This window comes from Peromyscus maniculatus, chromosome 17 (assembly GCF_049852395.1).
Source record: "Peromyscus maniculatus bairdii isolate BWxNUB_F1_BW_parent chromosome 17, HU_Pman_BW_mat_3.1, whole genome shotgun sequence".
In the NCBI taxonomy this organism is placed as follows: Eukaryota; Metazoa; Chordata; class Mammalia; order Rodentia; family Cricetidae; genus Peromyscus; species Peromyscus maniculatus.
The window spans coordinates 32,134,049-32,153,928 of NC_134868.1; the positions used below are offsets into that span (position 1 = coordinate 32,134,049).

At 40.0% G+C, this 19,880-nt stretch overlaps 1 protein-coding gene across 3 annotated transcripts in view; it reads left to right on the top strand.

Annotated features, from left to right (window-relative positions):
- The window catches only part of Fgl1 (fibrinogen like 1), a 33,795-nt gene extending 20,461 nt beyond the window's left edge, over positions 1–13,334 (top strand). For all 3 annotated transcript variants that reach the window (XM_076553484.1, XM_006996672.4, XM_042262701.2), the window contains 5 exons: positions 1,895–2,054; positions 2,296–2,393; positions 7,259–7,347; positions 7,523–7,710; positions 13,081–13,334. In XM_076553484.1, coding sequence (XP_076409599.1) covers positions 1,895–2,054; positions 2,296–2,393; positions 7,259–7,347; positions 7,523–7,710; positions 13,081–13,240 — 695 coding nt within the window. In that variant the 3' untranslated portion in view covers positions 13,241–13,334. The remainder of the gene's footprint in view (positions 1–1,894; positions 2,055–2,295; positions 2,394–7,258; positions 7,348–7,522; positions 7,711–13,080) is intronic.
- The last annotated feature ends 6,546 nt before the right edge of the window (positions 13,335–19,880 follow it).

Sequence of the window (19,880 nt, forward strand, 5' to 3'; positions counted from 1 at the left end):
AGAAGAGGGCATCTGATCTCCTGGGGCTGAAGTTACAGATGTTTGTGAGTCACCATATGGGTGCTGGGAATGAACTGGGGAATGAACTGCAAGAGCACTAAATGCTCTTAACTGTTGAGCCATCTCTCTAGCCCCACTACTTTATATTTTAATCTCTACTTTGATCAAACTTTCTGCTATTTCTGCTATCACAGTTTAAGCCATGACTCTCCCATGACAAGCTCCTAAATTGCTCTTTATAAGCTGTTTGCTTTTTAAATGTGTATTTATTGACTTTTTTATCTGCTTTTTTTTTTTCTTTTCTGGGGTGGGTTGTTTGTTTGTTTGTTTGGTTTTCTTCTATTAAAAGCTCTCCTGGTGATGCTTAGTTGTGTTTGGCACTTTCTTCTGGAGAGAAAGAAATATATAAAACAAAAACTGAAAGATGGCATGAAATAAAAACAAACAGAAAGTGTTGGCAGAAATCCCCGTATTCATGAAGTTTTTCTAAAGCAAGTTAGAGTTAATCATTTCCATACTTTCCTGGAAAAGGGTTAGAACCTTGTGCATCTTTGCTGTTCAGCTCTTTGATAGGAGAGCAACTATAAACAAGAAGCTCTTTCCTAATGGAGGAAAACTGTGCTGACTTTAATGCAAGTCTCCTACAATATTCTTGACCGTAAGATAAGCTCTTAAATATCGAGTTACTGTATGTGGACATTTTCTTCTTCTTTATTCACCTAACAGGATCCATTTTATAACCCAGCATGCATAAAGAACACTTGTGTTTTTGAATCTTGAAAATAAATGCATGAACAAAGCCCAAGTCACTAAAAAGACCAACAGTAGTGCCCAGTGGAAGCCAGCCTTGTAAAGTCTATTTATTTTCTCTTCAGATTCCCACTGCCACTCAACTTAATGAATATGATATGTGTTTCATTTGTTGACAGTTTGGTATCAAAACAATGAACTGAAGAACTTAAAAACACTGTAAAATTTACATAATTCAATCATAAGACAGTTTTTAAAGAGGAAATTAATGAAATGATAAAAGTCATATGCAAAAGAGATTTTTACATATTATTTTCAGAAGTTCTGTACTTGGCAATCCTTGAGACTGCTTTTCTGTAGTGTGGCCCCTGCTCCAATCATCTGCAAGTTGCCTGGGTATCCACCTAATACTTGACCATACTCTCCAAGTCTGCTCAAATCAGCCTAGAAAGAGACCTGTGGGTATTAGCTTGTTGCACCTCAAGTGGCTTAAGAAACAATATTACTTTTTGTAACAAACTGGTAGCTATTTAACTTCAAAATCCAGAGAAATACCATGGCCGAGAAAAATACAAGGATGAAAGAAAGTATAAAAGCTTGCAATTTTTAACAAAAACATCCAAGGATATGTGGACCTTTAGAAATTTCAGTGGAATGTTTAAAAAAATGTAGTGAAACTGAAAGATTATAAAAACTGAACAAGATTACTGTTTGGGGCTCAGTCCCAAATGTTCAGTAAGAATTTAAGTCAATATGATTTATATTGTAATATTTATATGCTGTTGCATTTATACTTTCATTGTTCAATTCATTGTGCAGCTAAGTTCCACTACGCTGCCCAATAAGCGACAAGTCCCACTTGAGTACAAAGCAATAAACCAAACACTAATGATTTGTTTTTAACCTACTTTCTACAAAAATGCTCCATATTTCAAGCATCTCCACCGCCAATCTTAACAAGAAGTCAATGATAACTAAATTGCAGAAAAGAAAACAAGATTTTCTGAATATCCACTAGAAGATACACAAGATGGCATTTTATGAACTAATTATGTATTCCATTTGTTTTATCTGTCTCCACCGATACTGAATTTCAGGAACAAAGACATATAACAAGTGCTTTATTGCCCTGTTTTGTAAACAGATTGCTCAGAGATTTACAACGATGGGTTTAAGCAGAGTGGATTTTACAAAATCAAGCCTCTCCAGAGCCAGGCAGGATTCTCTGTTTATTGTGATATGTCCGATGGAGGAGGGTGGACTGTAATTCAGAGACGGTCTGATGGCAGCGAGAACTTCAGCAGGTAACTGCGTTTAAAGAAGTAACTATTTAGAACAGCAGGTATGAGATTTGTGAGTCAGGCCTTCTTACACCTCCAGTTTAGCAATGTGACGATTTTCCTTTCTCATTTTTAAGTAAGAAAACGAGAGTGAGTGAGCTAATCAAGAGAACATTGGAGATGAGAGAATGGGATGAGTGTCATAGGTGCTGCAGGTATCTATCTGTATTTTGCTAAAACTAACTTTCAGTCTCAACTTTTTTAGGGGTTGGAATGACTATGAGAATGGCTTTGGAAACTTTGTCCAGAACAATGGTGAATATTGGCTGGGTAACAAAAACCTTAACCTACTGACTATGCAAGGTAAGTTTACACTTGCAGGCAGGAGGTAGGAGGCAGGAGGCAGGAGGCAGGAGGCAGGAGGCAGGAGGCAGGAGGCAGGAGGCAGGAGGCAGGAGGCAGGAGGCAGGAGGCAGGAGGCAGGAGGCAGGAGGCAGGAGGCAGGAGGCAGGAGGCAGGAGGCAGGAGGCAGGAGGAGGCAGGAGACAGGAGGCAGGAGGCAGGAGGCAGGAGGGAGGAGGCCCCTGGGGCAGGGGGCAGCAGGCAGGAGGCAGGGGGAAGGGGACAGGAGGCAGGAGGCAGGAGGAGGCAGGAGGCAGGAGGTCTTAGGCCCCACCCCCAGTACTACAAAACCAACAAAGCCCATGTAGTGTTTTCCACTAAATCACAGGCTCATAGAACGAATTCAGTATACATCATGATTTATCAGATGTAATGATACTTGCTGACCCATAATCTCATTTGTGAAATGCTACTTAAAACATGAGATTGGTAAAATCAGGCATGAGAGGAAAAGACAGTAGGTTGGTAGGGAATACATATTTTCTCATATATGTTTTCTATTCCTTGAAAGGAAATGTGTTGTCAAAATAATTTTTCAAGACTCGTGTGACAATTATATATACATATAATTATATATATATAATTTATTACCATAATAATACCATGTGATAAGCCACTTCAAAACAGTAGTAGTTTGGGGCTAGAGGAATGACTCAGAGTTCAAGAGTTCATATTGCTCCTCCCAGCACCCACATCAAGTAGCTCACAGCTGCCTGTAACCCCAACTCCGGGGAATCCAGTGCTCTCTTCTGGCTTCTGAAGGCACCCACACATGTGGCACGACTCACACAGACACACACATATACACAAAAAAAATAAACCTTGAAAACACAAAATAGATAATTTAAAGTAAATTATGACCCTCTATACAATTCTCCCCATTCATGTTCACTTGTCTGTCTGTAACTAGAGTTCAATGTTTGTCTAAAATTTTATGTTTGATAATGATTTTTCAATATTTTATTTTTCATAGCCTCTGGTTCCCATCTATCACCCTCCTTAGCTTACGTACAGCTTGAGACTGTAGGCAGCCCCCTTTGGGTCTGGTCCTCAATGTCTCATACATCCCAGTTAAACTGCATAAGAAAACATGTTAAATCACACTAGCAATGCCAGGGCTTATTTGTTCCAGCCAAGCTCAGGCAGCTACTGGTCAGTCTGTATTCAAAATAGTCAGTAGAGTACTAACTACAAGGGTCTTTGAGACATAATCCTGGTAGCCAGAGAGGTTGCATAACCCTGGGATGTCAGAGTTTCCCCCAGTGATCAGTGTTCTCTAAATCTACATAAGGTCTCCTTTCCCTTAACATATAAATTATCCTGGTTTTAAGAGCATTTTTGCCAGATATGTAACGTTTTATCCTGCCTCTTTCTGTTTCTTTTGCGTATTAGTGTTCTTCTGGGTCATTGTTTAAGCTAGGAAAATCCCATTGTGTCATTCTAAGCACAGAAAATTCAAACTTATTTCTCAAGTTATTTTTATGCATATAGTTATGCTTGAGTGGACATTTTCAACAAATCTGAGTCCCCTTATTCTTTTTTTTGCTTGGTGCTGGGTGTTGAAATCAGGCCTTTGCACGCAGTATGCATGAGTTCTACCATGGATCAACATACCCATCCCTTTCATTTTCTTATTTGGTGTTCAAGCAGGTTACTCTTCGGTAGTATAGAGAAATGTATCTATCAATTTCACGCCTTGTAACATATCATAGCTCAAACAAAAGGAATTGCCTCTATCCTTATATTCTTTATGACAGCAGTTAAGGTTACTCAAATTGCCTCTAAAAATAGCTTTATTCCTATTAAGGTGTTTTTTTTTTTTTTTTTTTTTTTTGTGAGGGGAACTGTCTGAGATAAAATTAATCTAGAAATGATCTCTAATTCCAAGTTTATTCACTTATTGACCAAAAAATTGAGATAGCTATCTTTTTAAAAATGTGTAATATTAGCTGGGTGGTGGTGGCGCATGCCTTTAATCCCAGCACTCGGGAGGCAGAGCCAGGCAGATCTTTGTGAGTTCCAGGCCAGCCTGGTCTACAGATCAAGATCCAGGAAGGGCACAAAGCTACACAGAGAAACCCTGTCTCGAAAAACCAAAAAAAAAAAAAAAAAAAAAAAAAGTGTAATATTGTCTCTCTACTAACACATGCACTTTTGGGGGTACCTAACATATCTGATCCTATTGTGCCCACCCAGGTCACAGGCTTGACCCATATGAGCTAAGTTAATGCTTTTAGAGCGCTCCATCTAAAGAAAACTCCTCTCCACACTTGTTCCAGAAATGAGAATCCAGAATTCTCCTCCAAACAGCTTTGAACTTTGGTCCTAACACCCATTCAATGCTCTTCTTTTTCTGCCCTTCTGTGGCTGAGCCAGAGGGAAGGGTAAGTGTTGCAGGCTTTCTTTGGGCCACCAGCCAGCTCCCAAATCATGACACAGTTATGAATGCTTGGCCCTATGCTTGCCCCACTAGCTCTTATAACTAAATTTAACCTGTTTCTCTTTATCTACATTTTGCCTTGGGGCTTTTTACTTTTCTTTCATTTTGTATGTCCTGCTTTTCCTGCTTCTGCCATGTCTGGCTGTCTCTCTGCTGCCTGGCTGGCTGGACCCAGACATCTTCCTCTCTTTCTCCCTTATTCTCTTCTTTCTCTCCTCCCAAGCCTAGATTCCTTCTCCTACTTATTCTCTCTGCTGGCCAGCCCCACCTATCCTTCTTCTCTCCAGCTATTAGCCATTCAGCTCTTTATTAGACTGATCAGATGCCGTAGGGAGGCAAGGTAAAAAAGCATCACATCTTTACATCATTAAACAAATGCAGCATAAACAAATGTAACACATCTTTGCCTAGTTAAACAAATATTGCACAACAGGTAAGGAAAAGCTTTTTGCAATAAGTGTAGACAGAGGTAGGATGTACAATATGGGTGTCCACAAGGTACGTCCAAGGTATGTCCAAATGCACATCATTTGATGGAGATAGGAGATGGAATGCCATCTGTAGACTGGACTGAAGAGTTCTGTTTATTTGCACTTTCAACTGCAAGGAATCTGAAACTCTAAATGCTATCTTCCTGTGAGGTTATTGTGGCATTTTATTGAACAAAATAGGAAGGTAAAATATATGTTACCTAGTAGTTTTATTTCTAATTTTCATTTTGAGACAGGGTCTCACTATGTTATCTAGGTTAGCCCAGAAATTGCTAAATAGATCAGGTTGGCCTTGAACTTGTCATAATCCCCCTGCCTCTGCCTCCCTAGTGATAGGAACAGAAGTGTGTGCCACTGTACCCATCTAATTTCTAACATTTGACCACAGTTCTGTTTCAGGAGGAAGACTGGCCTGTTGTTCACAAACAGGGACAATGGGAAAGGGGAAAGGGGGTGACTTTATGTAGCAACTATTTCACTAATTTGTTCCACATAATGTTTTTTATCACATAGAATTTTTTTTTTTTTTTGGTTTTTTGAGACAGGGTTTCTCTGTGTAGCTTTGCGTCTTTCCTGGAACTCACTTGGTAGCCCAGGCTGGGCTCGAACTCACAAAGATCTGCCTGCCTCTGCCTCCCGAGTGCTGGGATTAAAGGCGTGCGCCACCACCGCCCGGCTCACATAGAATTTTTACAGTCATCATAGTATCTTTTTTTATATTTAGAGGTTTTTAACATGTATCATTTTTAGCATACACAAATAAAACAATATGCCAAATAAATTAATTTTGTTTTAAATATTTCCCCATTGGCTAGGAACTCCAGAAAACCTTCTTGATGCAGAGTCACTGATGTCAGTGTGTTTACAGTGATAGTCATCTTCTATGCCATGGAGCAAGTGTAAGGTAGAATTCTCTAGGTGCTCCTCAATACTCTCTTCCAGTGACATCTGTTCCCCAGGCTTTGATGCCAGCAAAAGAAGGTTTTCATAAAACAACCAAGAGTCTTGTTTCTTCTTCAAATGGTTCTTAGACAGTTTGCTAGCTGATAACTTATTCTGCCACGTAAATCAACCAGTCTCATACATAAGCAGGGGATCGTAATTATATTATAAAACACAGCCGGGCTACTAGGGGTTATAAGGTGTTGTTAATAGTGATTAATTCTTAAAATGTAGATTCCTGCTGGGTGGTGGTGGCCCACGCCTTTAATCCCAGCACTTTGGAAGCAGAGGTAGGTGGATCTCAGTGAGTTCGAGGCCAGCCTGGTCTACAAAGTGAGTTCCAGGACAGCCAGGACTGTTATACAAAGAAACCCTGTTTTGAAAAACAAAAACAAACAAACAAAAACTAGATTCTTATTGAAATTAAGAAAAAAGGAATACACATAACTCTTAAAACTCCCATTTTCATCCCCTCCACCCTGCCCTTGAATTTTTTTGAGAGAGAGTTTCTCTGTGTGGCTTTGGCTGTCCTGTAACTCACTCTATACACTAGGCTGGTCTTGAACTCACTGCCTCTGCCTCCTGAGTGCTGGGATTAAAGGTGCGTGTCATCACTGCCTGGCTAGATTCTTAATCTATTAACTAAATAATAACATTTTTTGCTCTTTATGAAGTGAATCATACATTATTTTTGGATTTGTTTTTATTCTTTAGACAGTAGAATTTTTCCACTTTACTATTTTGCTGTCATTTTCAAGTAAAATAAACAATAAAATGCTCACATTGTATTACACTGGAGTCATGGTTTATTCTTTCTTTCTTGGCAGAGGAAATGGTAAAAGCAAACCAAAACTGCAATTTATTTTTAAACCTAAAGTCATTATTATATCATGCATTTAAAAAAGAAAAACAATAACAATTTCTTATTGTTTCTGTTGTTTTTTTTTTTTTAGGAGACTATACTTTAAAAATTGACCTGACAGATTTTGAGAAAAATAGTCGCTTTGCACAATACAAACACTTTAAAGTTGGCGATAAAAAGGTACTAAAGGATTTATATAGACAATGTCTTAAGTTAACACTGAAACTATGCAATGAAGCCCTGAAGTCTGTGGAAATAAAAAAAAATATATAATATAGCCTGTGCTGTTTACTTAACATATTTTTCAAATGTTTCCCACTGATGGTGAAAAAATGCTTCTTTTTTTCCCCCTCAGTCCTCTTATGAGTTGAACATTGGAGAATATTCTGGAACAGCTGGGGACTCCCTTTCAGGGACTTTTCACCCCGAAGTGCAATGGTGGGCTAGTCACAAAAGAATGAAGTTCAGCACGTGGGACAGAGATCACGACAACTACGAAGGGAACTGTGCGGAGGAGGAGCAGTCAGGCTGGTGGTTTAACAGGTTTGCTGCTTGACACACACGGTTGGGAAGGTGATAATGACATCTCACTGGCGGGCACTAATTATGACAAGTGAGGTAATGGTGACCCTATGTGTGATAGTGAGTAATCCTTACTAGGATTCTTCAGCCATGAGGTGCTTTTAAGGACTTGTTCATGGTGTCCATTAGTAAAGCCTGAGCACTACGCAACAGAAGCTGGGCGTGATGCCACATTCCCATAATCCCACAGCACTTGGAGGCAGGGACAGGAGATCACCACAAGTTCAAGGCCTGTCTAGTCTACATAGCAACTTCAAGGCTAGCCCGGGACACTTAACAAGATCATGTATGGAAAACATACATACACACACACACACACACACACACACACACACACACACACACACACACACACAAAGATTCTCCAGTAATATGTCATGGAAATAAATCAAATTTCTACTTATACAAGGATTTTTTGCAAAATGCATTACTGTTAAGTTATAACCAGGAGGCCACAAATTGACACAAAGAAGCGGAGAGCATGCACACATATACGTATTTGTCAGCCAGGTGTGATGGCTTACATCCGTAATCCTGGCACTTGGGAAGGTGAGGCCATGATGGGTTATATGATGTCTTGGCCAGCAGGACCTTGTCTTAAAAATAAATAAATAGCCGGGCGGTGGTGGCACACGCCTTTAATCCCAGCACTCGGGAGGCAGAGGCAGGTGGATCTCTGTGAGTTCGAGGCCAGCCTGGTCTCCAAAGCGAGCTCCAGGAAAGGCACAAAGCTACCCAGAGAAACCCTGCCTCGAAAAACCAAAAATAAAATAAAATAAAATAAAATAAAAAATAAAAATAAATAAATAAGTAAGTAAGTAAGTAGCATCATGAACTGACCTTAGACCCAAGGTGATGTTTTTAATTTGCTTATTTTTATAATAAAGTTTTTTTTTTAATTTTAAAAAGAAAGAGAAGGAGAAAGGGAGGAAGGAATCTGTGGCACTCTATTTGCCAACTAGCTCTTCACCATCTCATTTTTTACAAGAGAACTCTGTTGCTGCTATAATTTTAGTACTACTCTTCATTCATTGTGCCTCTTATTAGTTCATTTAATGCAGTCCTTCCTAATGTAGGAAAAATTCCTACAATATTCTTGACACTTAATCCTACCCCAACCGCTGTTTGAATACTTCAACATCATCATCAAGCTCGTTCTTTTGAGTGTGGAGGGGCTGGGAGACTGGGTTCTGAGGATCAAATCCTGGGCCTTGTGCATGATAAACAAATACTCTACCTCTGAGGTACACCCTAGCTTCATTTCATTTCTGATGATACAAAGTTCTTCATTTTATAAGCCTGAGATATGCTTCCTTTTAAATTTTTATTTATTCTTTTATTTATTTATTTATTTATTTATTTATTTATTTATTTATTTATTTATTTATTTATTTATTTATTTGTTTTTTTGAGACAGGGTTTCTCTGTGTAGCTTTTTAGCCTGTCCTGGAACTCACTCTGTAGACCAGGCTGGCCTCGAACTCACAGAGACCCACCTGCCTCTGCCTCCTGAGTACTGGGATTAAAGGCATGCACCACCACCACCACCACCACCACCACCACCACCACCACCACAACCACCACCACCACCACCACCACCATCACCACCACCACCACTACCACCCTGTTTTTGTTTTTTTTTTATTGTTTTTCTTCCACATACACACTTTTTTTTTTTTTTTTTTTTGAGACAGAAGCTCATGTAGCCAGGTTGGCCTCAAACTCACTGTACAGCAGAGAATGACTTTGAACCCCTGATACCACTGACTCTACCTCCCAAACGCTGGAACTGCAGACCCGACATGTAGCCCTCACTGCGCCTAGCTGAAATCTGCTCTCTTGCCAGATTTCCTCTCAGTAGCTAGAGAGGAGCTGCAGTCCCATGTCAACAAATTCTTCAGGCCTTGAGTGAGAAGGAATGCATTGTGTCATTTAGAGTTCTCCTGCCTCTGGACCAAATGTCCCTGCTTCCTGTATAGCTGTTTTCCAAGCTGCATTTTTGTTGGATCATCCAGTTAAGGCAGGGATGGAAGCTTCACGCAGTTTTCCTTAAAAATGACCCAGTTGGCCTGCTACGTCTGCAGAGCAGGTGTGGGACTTGTTAGATAAAGCATCAGCTTTGGAATCTTCTGTTTTCATTGGAAAACAGGAGCCACTTCAACACGTCTGGGCAATTAAACTTTCCATGAAGAAATCTTTGGCAATTTTGGAGTGTCGTGTTTTTTCATATAACTGGACTAGCCATGTAAATCCCATAATCTTTATTTTTTTATTAGTGTGATGAAAGCATTTTATACTCTCTGTGCTATGAGTGGATCTGTTCTATACATGCTAAAATTCCTTAAAACTATGAGAGTCTTCATTATAGCATCGCTTGTTGTGCTGTGTTGGCTTTTAATTAACTATTATTTTTTGGTTTGTGTATTTGAGACATGGTCTTACCATGCAGTGCAGTCTGCAGTCTGTCCTCAAACCCATGGCAACTCTCCTGCCTTAGCCTTCCAAGTGCTGGAATTGTAGGTGGAAGCAGCCATACCTGGCTGACTTAGAGCGGGAGATTTCAGTGGAGGTACAATGAATTTAAGGTATTTCCATCAATTAAAATAAACGTATGCAGTTGTAAAAATAGTAGGCTTCCCGCTGGGTTTTACTTTTCCAAAATTTGAGTCTTCTTAACAGTTGGCCATTTATTGAGGAAATGGAGTCACACAACAGTGTGAAGGGACAGAGAAGGGAAATCATTAAATCATTTCTCCTACTGTGCTAACGTGAAACATGGTGAAAACCTTTTCCCTCTTAGCTTTCTTGTTCTTAAAAAAAAATCATTCCCTTCTCCTCCTCTTCCTCTTTAGTTCCTCTTCTAAGTAAGCATCATTTAAGACTTACCTATAATTAACGGTGTCATCTGCGAACATTCATTGATGTCTGATTTTGAACAGACTTAAAGAAATAATTGTTAATATTACTGAGATCTAAAGTGTGTTAATATTACTGAGATCTAAAGTGTGTACAACATCCAGGTGGTTAGATTGCTCTACTCCTGAATGGCGGTTGTATACGTATTAAGGAAGACAAATAAATGATAAAGTTGACTTTAGAAATAGGGGTTGAGGAGAACAAAAAAGGCAATTCAGTAGCAGGAACTACCAAAGAAAAAGAGGGAGTAAATTGTTCCAGAAACCTGATCTTAACTCTTCATTTTCCAGTGTCACATTCTAATGTACGGGAATTGTAGGCACTTCTCAGTGTTTCTCATGACTGAGGCTGGAATTGCAACGCCCCCTATGGGCTTATGTATTTGTAGTTCAACCCTGTCCAGCTAGGAGTCCTCCACTTCCTACTGAGTCCTCTGAAAAACAGCCGCCATGTGTTCCTGCCACTGATGCTTACACCCTATGTCTGTCCGTCGCCCCCCCCCGCCCCCCGGAAAGACTCTAACCCCCTGATTCATGAGCCAGCATCAGTCTTTTGTCCCTTAAGTTGTTTTTGTGTGGTATTTGGTCACAGTCAAGAGAAAAAAAAATAACTAAACACTCATTGTTGCCTCCCTTGCCTTTCTGGCCTCGTACTTTAGGCAAGTCGTGTCCCTCCCCCTATCCCCCTCCCACCCCATCTGTCCCCCCAAGTGCTTCTTTACCTGGGAGCACCAACCTTTAATAACTAGTGTCAAGTCCAGGCTAGAAACTGAAGGATGCTGGAACACTTGTCTCGGAACACTGAGTAGTATCGCCCATTTCTCAACAGGCTCCAAATCAGACCAAATATAATAGTTTCTCTCTTTAAAGACATGCCCAAATATTTATTCTGGATATTCTGGAGGTTTTTCTTTTTAAGTGTGACTTCTCCTGGTACTTTAAAAACACAGTGGGTACTGAATCCCTACAGATTTAGCATGCATGGTTTCAATTAGTCCTAATTTTTTAAATTAGGAGGAGTGCCAGGATGGTCAAGGAAAGCAAATCACTGAAAGCTCAGTGATCTAAGCCTGCTTCTTTGCATTTATGAATGAATTATCTGCTTTTCTGATTCAATGGTTTTTTTTCCCCAGAACTACTTCTGAGTATTCTTCGCATAGCCTACAGTCTGATATCTTTTCATAAGTTACATCAATAAATAATATATGGTGATTAATCTCATAACAGGAAAATGACTGCAAACTGTTACATGACATTTATGTATGCCAAGGACAGACGAGTGTGCAGACACCAGAGGAGGAAGAAGGAAATGTTTCCATTTTACAATGACCTCACAGACCTGTCTAGATTGGTGCAGTATATGTAAAAAATTAACCTGGTAACTCAAACAAAAGATTGTTTGCTGATAGCTAGGAAGTACTTTAAAAGGAAGTTTAGGTTCTGTTTGCTTCTCTTGAAGATTCAAATATTTGATACGCTAACAATCAAAGAAGGGAAAGAAGGGAATTTGAGTCACGAAAGCCACATCTTGACTGTAGATTGGTGAGCTTGGGAGCGCAAGCTGCCCAGGACGCTGCAATAGAGCCAATTGTCCCACATCCTGCTTTGCTACGCTCGCCATCTTGGCCAAGCATGAGGTTAACACTGTTCAGCCAGGAGGATATAGATGAAGGCTACAAAGCAGTTTTTTCTTTCTTTCTTTCTTTCTTTCTTTCTTTCTTTCTTTCTTTCTTTCTTTCTTTCTTTCTTTCTTTCTTTCTTTCTTTTTTTTTTTTCTGTTTAAAGGTGTTTTAGTTAGGGTTTCTATTGCTGTGAAGAGACACCATGACCATGGCGACTCTTATAAAGGAAAGCATTTAATTGAGGTGGTGGCTTCCAGTTTCAGAGGTTCAGTCCATTATCATCGTGGCGGGAAGCAGGGCAGCGTGCAGGTGCAGGCAGACATGGTGCTGCCTACGTCTTGATCAGAAGGCAGCAGGAAGTAGACTCCCCTTCACACTGAGCAAAAGCTTGAGCAAAGGAGACCTCCAAGCTGGCCCCCAGTGACACACTTTCTCCAACAAGGCCACACCTACTCCAACAAAGCCACACCTCCTAATAGTGCCATTCCTTATAGCTTATGGGGGCCAATTACATTCAGACCACCACAAAAGGCTACTAAGAACTGCAACGGCTATTTTTCAACACACTCCAAGTGGTCTGGGATGGATCCTCACATTTACCATGGGACCAAAACTCACCTGTTTAAACAATAACACTCATGTGTATAAAGGTCTCAGGTTTGGAAAACGATATATTTTTTTCTGGGAAACGGCAGGAATCATCATCTAAACGTTTTGATCATTTCTTAGTGAACTTAAGTTTCTGATGTGTACTTCCCTTCTGATGGTTCTGTTTTCTTTTCTTCTCCCACTAGGTGTCACTCTGCAAACCTGAATGGTGTGTACTATCAGGGCCCCTACACAGCAGAAACGGACAATGGGGTTGTCTGGTACACCTGGCATGGGTGGTGGTATTCCTTGAAGTCGGTGGTTATGAAGATTAGGCCAAATGACTTTATTCCAAATATCATTTAGTTGTTCCCATATAGGCTCTTCTTTCTGCAATTCATCTTGTTTCGAAAGAGATGAGAAATACAATCCTGAATAAATATATGCATGGTGATGGCAATTGTGTATGACTGCTTCTCATTCTTCATTCCACCTTTATTAGTTAATGTACTTTAAGTTCAGTAGGTACAGACTATCCACCAAATAAATGTAGATTATGTTAATGTTTACTGAGTTCCTCTGTGTATAGGGGTATGATGAAAGTTCAAACTGAATAGGAAACAGCATAGACTAATTAACATGATTAAGTAATAACACAAGCCTAAATTTGTAATAATAAATTATGTATGGCTGTGTGTGGTAGTGCACGCCTTCAAACCCAGTACTTGGTTGGCAGAGATAGGTGGATATGGAGTTTGAGGCCAGCCTGGTCTACAGAGTGAGTTCCAGGACAGTCAGAGCTACTCAGAGAAACCCTGTTTCATAAAAAACCATAATAAACAAATCAATAAATAGATCATGTATGGTGCAACTGATAGAGCATGAGACAAAGCACAGCTAACGAAGGATATTTTGGCCAAATCTACTGTATAGATAAGTATTATAAGTTGGGCTTTGGATTCAGGTCTCTGACTACAGAACTACAGAACTGTTAAGCACAATCCAGGTTCTTAAATGATATAAACACTGATCGTGTTTTCAGGATATTTCCATACTTTACATTTTCATTCACAGGCCTCATTTTACACTTGATGTTGGTCAATGGTGGAGAAGCCACCAGAGGTTTTATCTTCCTTCATACGTCAGCCCTGGGGAAACATTATTATTGGCATTTAACTGAGCTAAGACTTTCTGAGTTCTGGTTAATGCTCGAAGTTATAAGGCTGGTAAAGAAGCAAAAAATTCGGATCCAATAGTTTGGTGCTAAGTGAAATTATTTGACACCATCCTGTGGCTCTTTTGGAATGAATCTGAATTAGTGTTTTTAAGTGCAGATAAAAGAAAGATCTTCCAAAAACTGCTTGTGTGCTAACTCTGTGCCAGGCCCAGAAGATGCAGCTTGAGCTCAGACAGCTAAATTAGGGGGGAAAGGCATACACCAATCACATACTGTAAGCATTTTTGCCACTGAGGCCATCATAGGCAGGTAAGCAAGATGGCCGCCTCCTGCTGGTGCCAAGAGAACCAGTTCCGTAATCTTACTGCCTCTGAATAATTTGGCATCTTCAGCCTACTGGAACTGCCAAGAATGCCTGGCTTCACTCTGTACTGTGCCCTGTTCATTTTAGACATAGCCAGAGAGCAGTGATGTCCTCAGCTCCCAGACTTGTCACATCTGTCAGATACCTAACATGCAGACACACTTGCAACAATCCTTAATACCGTGTCCCGTCTTGGTTCCCAGCATCCTGACTGCCAGTCAGAACTGTAGCATACAACCTGATATGAAAAGGCAAGAGAAACATGGTAAAGGCAGCCATCCCTCAGTTCCTCTGCCTTCATTCTGGCCTCTCACTAAGGAGAAAGGCTAGTTATAGGAGAAATGATAGAAAACGTCAACTGCAAGAAAGAAGTGCTTGAGAGGGTGAGTGTTCGGCAACAAGACCCATAGTAAGTTCTTAGATGAAATGAGGATGACTTTTTGGAAGTGGGTGACTGGCTTGCTGCTGATCTTTATTAGAAGTGCTATGATCTAATGAACCTGAAGGTAGAGTTCGAAACTCTTGCAGTTTCCAAGTTGTAGAATGTGGATATTTGTATACATTTGCTTGCATACATGTATACATGCAAAAGAGATACGTGCTGAACTTAGTGTGAATTGTGCCAACCGATGGGTAAACATAGAATACTAACGTTGTACTTAGAAAAGTTTTAAAACTTGGTAGTGTAAATATTCCTAGAGTTGGTCACAGATCTAAAAGTTAAGAAAGAGAATAAATATTTTCAAAATATGGTAAGTAGGAAGTAGAAATGTGAGCCTTCATGGCTGTATGATATAAAGCAGGGTCCTGACCTGGTGGAGGTAGGGTGGCAATCAGAGAGACTTCTTAGAACTTCTGAGCTGAAGCCTAAACTAGATACATTTGGGGAAATCATTGCAGGCTGAGGGAAACTTAATGCAAAACACACATAAAACAAGGGTATGCAAAGAAAAAAAATGAAGGTTAAAGAGGTAATATAGTTTACTGACCCTTAATTGCATATGTTATAGCAGGTTTACAGCTTCCGCTCTACAGCATCGTGACCTTGGGTAGGCTGCTGATGTCTCCAAGCCTTGGTTATCCCATCTATAAAACAGAATGTAGGGTTGCTTATAGAGCTATACAAGGGAAACAGCATAATCAATGCTCAAGGTCAGTGTTCTTCAGTAAGAGCTGGTGGTGATGATAGTGAAGTAGGCACTAAAGAAAAATGTTAGGAGCTTTTGGGAGATGTTAACATCATGGCATCTCATCCTCTAAACAGTTCTTCCCAAAGTGGCATTTCTTAACCTTCAGTGTCATCCAAATCACTGGGGCTCTTGCAGACATAAATTCTAATTCAGGGCAGGGCTTAAAATTTGGGTTTTCCAGCCCATGGTTGTACATGCCTATAATTCCAGCATTCAGGAGGTAGAGGCAGTTGGATTATGGCTTTGAGGTCAGCTTGGGACACACAGTAAGATAGTGAGTGCCAGCCTGGAACACATAAGGGAAATATTGTCTCAAAAATTCTGGACCTTCTGACAAGCTTCCAGAAGCCATAGATGTTACTGGTCTAGGAATGAAGTTCTGAAAAATAAGAGTATAGTGAAATCACAGTTTCTTGGGCTGTTAATGTCTAGTACAGGAGAAAAGGCTACCTAAACAAATTTAAGCGATATAAGAAAACAACAGATTTTTCAGATCCTTAAATATGTACATTCTGAAGTTCTAGTTCAGAGTAATTTAGCTTCAGGGTATAAATAAGTCACCTGAATACAGATGTCCAAACAAATAGGAATCCATTCTTCTTATCTAATGAGACCTCAGAAGATAGTCGATTGCTAGCCTAGGTTCAAAGGACTATAAGACAGAAGCTTTCGTCTCTGCAACGCATCTAGTCCCCTCTTTAAAGCTCGATTTGTCCGTTTTAGTTCTGCCTTTGGATGTTAAAAATCAGAAAGAATCAACACTTTTAATTTCTGTCTTATTGGCTGGACTTGAGCCATATTGTTGGGAAAAAAATAATCTAGGTGTCAAAGGAAGGAACACATGAACAAAACAAAAGTAGATCGGCAAGATGATTTCATTTTGTACAAAGTGTGTACCAGAACCCAGATCAGGCTAGTGACACACTTACCAGAATGGTCTCAAAGTGAGACAGTGAGTGTCAGCTTTTGACACAGGGAGAGATTGATTACGTCTCATCCTATTGGTGGAAGCTCAACTTCTCAGTTTGATGTGATTGGCTAATGTGAGCAAAGGAAAAGGAGTGGAGTTTAGGAAATATGGGCCCTTATGGGCTAACTACCTTTAATGGAAACAAACAAACAAACAAAACCCCCATTTTTTTTCACAATATGTTCACACCATCTGGAAGTAAAGACCAACATCAAGTCAACTACAATGGTACCCTGTGTTTCTAGTACCATAATTTCAGTTGGTCAGGGTTCTCTAAAGGAACAGAACCAAGCAGAGATTCTTATTTTGAAAGGGAAAAATCATTACAAGTCAAAAATCAAATCCAGCACAGAAAATTGCAAATCTTGCATCACTAATGACCCAGGATTGTAAACTTGTAATACAATCTTCTGGGCTCCAAAGGGCTTGGGGAGCAACATCCTTGGAAGAATGTTTCATCCTCTTACATCCTGTAACTTAAATATGATGATAACATAGTTACTCTTTTTTTTTTAAGCCAGTTAATGACTCTAGGGTATCAGGGGCCCCAAAGAATCAGGAGGGGGTTTTAGCTTCCAACTCAATGGGATATTTCTTGTCTCTGATAGCAAAATGGTGATTCTTCCTAGAGCTAAAAATTTTTTAGGCCTGAAGAGCACAAAGCTGCAGGAACAGAAAACAATTTTTTTCCCTTAGTGGGTCACCAGGGATGATCATGACTGCTTTTGACTATTTGTTTCTTTAAATGCAGTCTGTCAAAAATGTTCCATAGGACACACTTCAATAAGTCATAAAGAATGAGCTTGGGACAAGTTTAAATAGTATATTACTTGCTCAAGTAGTAGCCTGAAGAACTCGTCCAATTAGGAGATCAAAAGAGGGAAAGCTTTAAAAAAAAAAAGAAAAGAAAAGAAAAGAAAAGAAAAAACCCGAAAAGACATTTCCACAAAGAAGTGAATGGGAGCTTAAGGAAGAGTCTTAGAGAAACCTCAGTAGACTAGTCTCCAGTGCAGAAGAGAAGAGCAGAGGGATTAATGAGTCACAGAAAGACACAAGAGAGAGTGAAGGTGAGTGATTGTTGGACTTGGTCAGACTGTTGTTTGCGTTAAATCCATTTCAGTGGGATGGGAGGGAGCCGGAGGGTAGGTAGGACAGATGTGCCATCGGGGAGCATACATGTAAAAGAAACTGGGCTGCTTTGATCCGAAGCCTGCGCGCTAGGAAGACCCACACACTAAAATTCCTCGGCAGGGCGTGGTGGGCCAAGTTTGCAATCCCAGCATTTAGGAGGCTGAAGCCTGAGGAGAGAGAGGAGTGAGAGGTTAGCCGGGCTGATAGTGAGACTCTGTCCTTCAAGCAAAACAAAACAAAAATTAGGAAAAAAAAATAGTAAAGTAGTTAGATTTTACCATTACTAGAATTATTTTCTAGGCTTACCACTTTTTGTGTGTTTGTGTGATATGCCCACATGTTTGCACAGCTGTAGATGTTATGTGTGTGCGGAGGCCTAAAGTTGACATTGAGGGTATTTCTTGATTGCTTTCCACCTTTCTTATTTAGACAGGGTCTCTTAATTGAATCCAGGGGTTATCAGTATATATATGCATATATTAGGTTTTTTTTTGTTTTTGTTTTTTGAAACCAAGTGTCTCTGTGTAGTCCTGGCTGTCCTGTGTAGTGGTTTCTCTGGTCTCACCTGGCCCCATGGTCCTGCAGCTGCTTATAAAATAATCACTCAGAGGCTTAATGTTATTTACAAACTGTATGGCCTACGACTCAGGCTTCTTGCTAGCTAGCTCTTTCATTTTAAATTAACCATTTCCATTATCTATGTTTGGCTACATGGCCATGGTGTTACTGGTCTGGTAGCATCTTGCTGGTCCTTGGGCAGCAGCTAGGTGTCTTTCTCCTTTCTTTTCTTCTCTCCGTATCTCTGCTTGGATTTCTCGCCTGCCTCTAAGCTGCCTTGCCATAGGCCAAAACAGCTTTATTTATTAGCCAATGGGAGCAACACATAATCACAGCATACAGAAAGATATCCCACAGCAGTCCTGGAATTCATTCTGTAGATCAGGCTGGCCTCAAACTCAGAGCTCTCTCTGTCTCTGCCTCCTAACTGGTGAGATTAAAGGTATATACTACCACTGCCCAGGGATTTTTAGCAATTCTTACCAGGGCTAAAGAAAATATATCAGGCCCTTGCTTATGTTTTTTTTTTTTTTTTTTTTTTTTGAGACAGGGTTTCTCTGTGTAGCTTTGCACCTTTCCTGGAACTCGCTTTGGAGACCAGGCTGGCCTCAAACTCACAGAGATCCTCCTGCCTCTGCCTCCCGGGTGCTGGGATTAAAGGCATGCGCCACCACCGCCCGGCCCTTGTTTATGTTTTTAAAAAGAGCAATGTATAGATCTATATATGTGGAAAAATCTGTACATATCCACTGCCATAGCTCCCTCAGTTGACTGGGTGTGGAGATCGGTGGAAAGACAGACTTCTTTTGGTATTGTGTGAAGGCAATACTTTCCTTTTCTCAATCACATGCATGTTGTGTTTATTTATAGTTTTACAGTAGCCAAATAAGGGGGAAAAAAAAGCTGCCCATCATAAGGTAACATCTACTGGTTTGGACACTACCTTACAAAGCATATGTACACATGTTTAGTAACTTGACCTGTATTTGTTTGTTTTTTGATTTGTTTTGTTTTTGTTGTTGTTGTTTTTCGAGATAGGGTTTCTCTGTGTAGTTTTGGTGCCTGTCCTGGATCTTGCTCTATAGACCAGGCTGGCCTCAAACTCACAGAGATCTGCCTGTCTCTGCCTCCCAAGTGCTGGGATTAAAGGTGTACACCACCGCCACCTGGCTTAGGTAGGAGCTTTTTAAGGCAACTTCAGTTCACAATAACAAGTTAGGTTACTTAGCCAGTTTTAAAAAGAAAAAAGTTAAATATCCTTTCAGTTTACATACATCTCAAAAGAGACATTTGTTCTTAAAATGTATTTATTTTGTTGGGGATTTTGAAAAAGGCTTTTTCTATATAGCCCAGACTGGCCTCAAGTTCATAATCCTTCTGCCATAGAGCGCCACTGATTAGGATTGCATTCATAAACCACCATACCTGGCTTCATTTCTTTATTTCTTTAATTTAAATAACCATTCCATGTTTATTGCATATAGATTTATTTATTTGCTTATTTTCTGTGACTCAGTATTGAAACAACTACTTCATGTATGCTAATGGACATATTCTATCAATGAGCTACAATTCCAAGACTCTTCAGAAAGATCTCTCTCTGTCTCTCTGTCTCT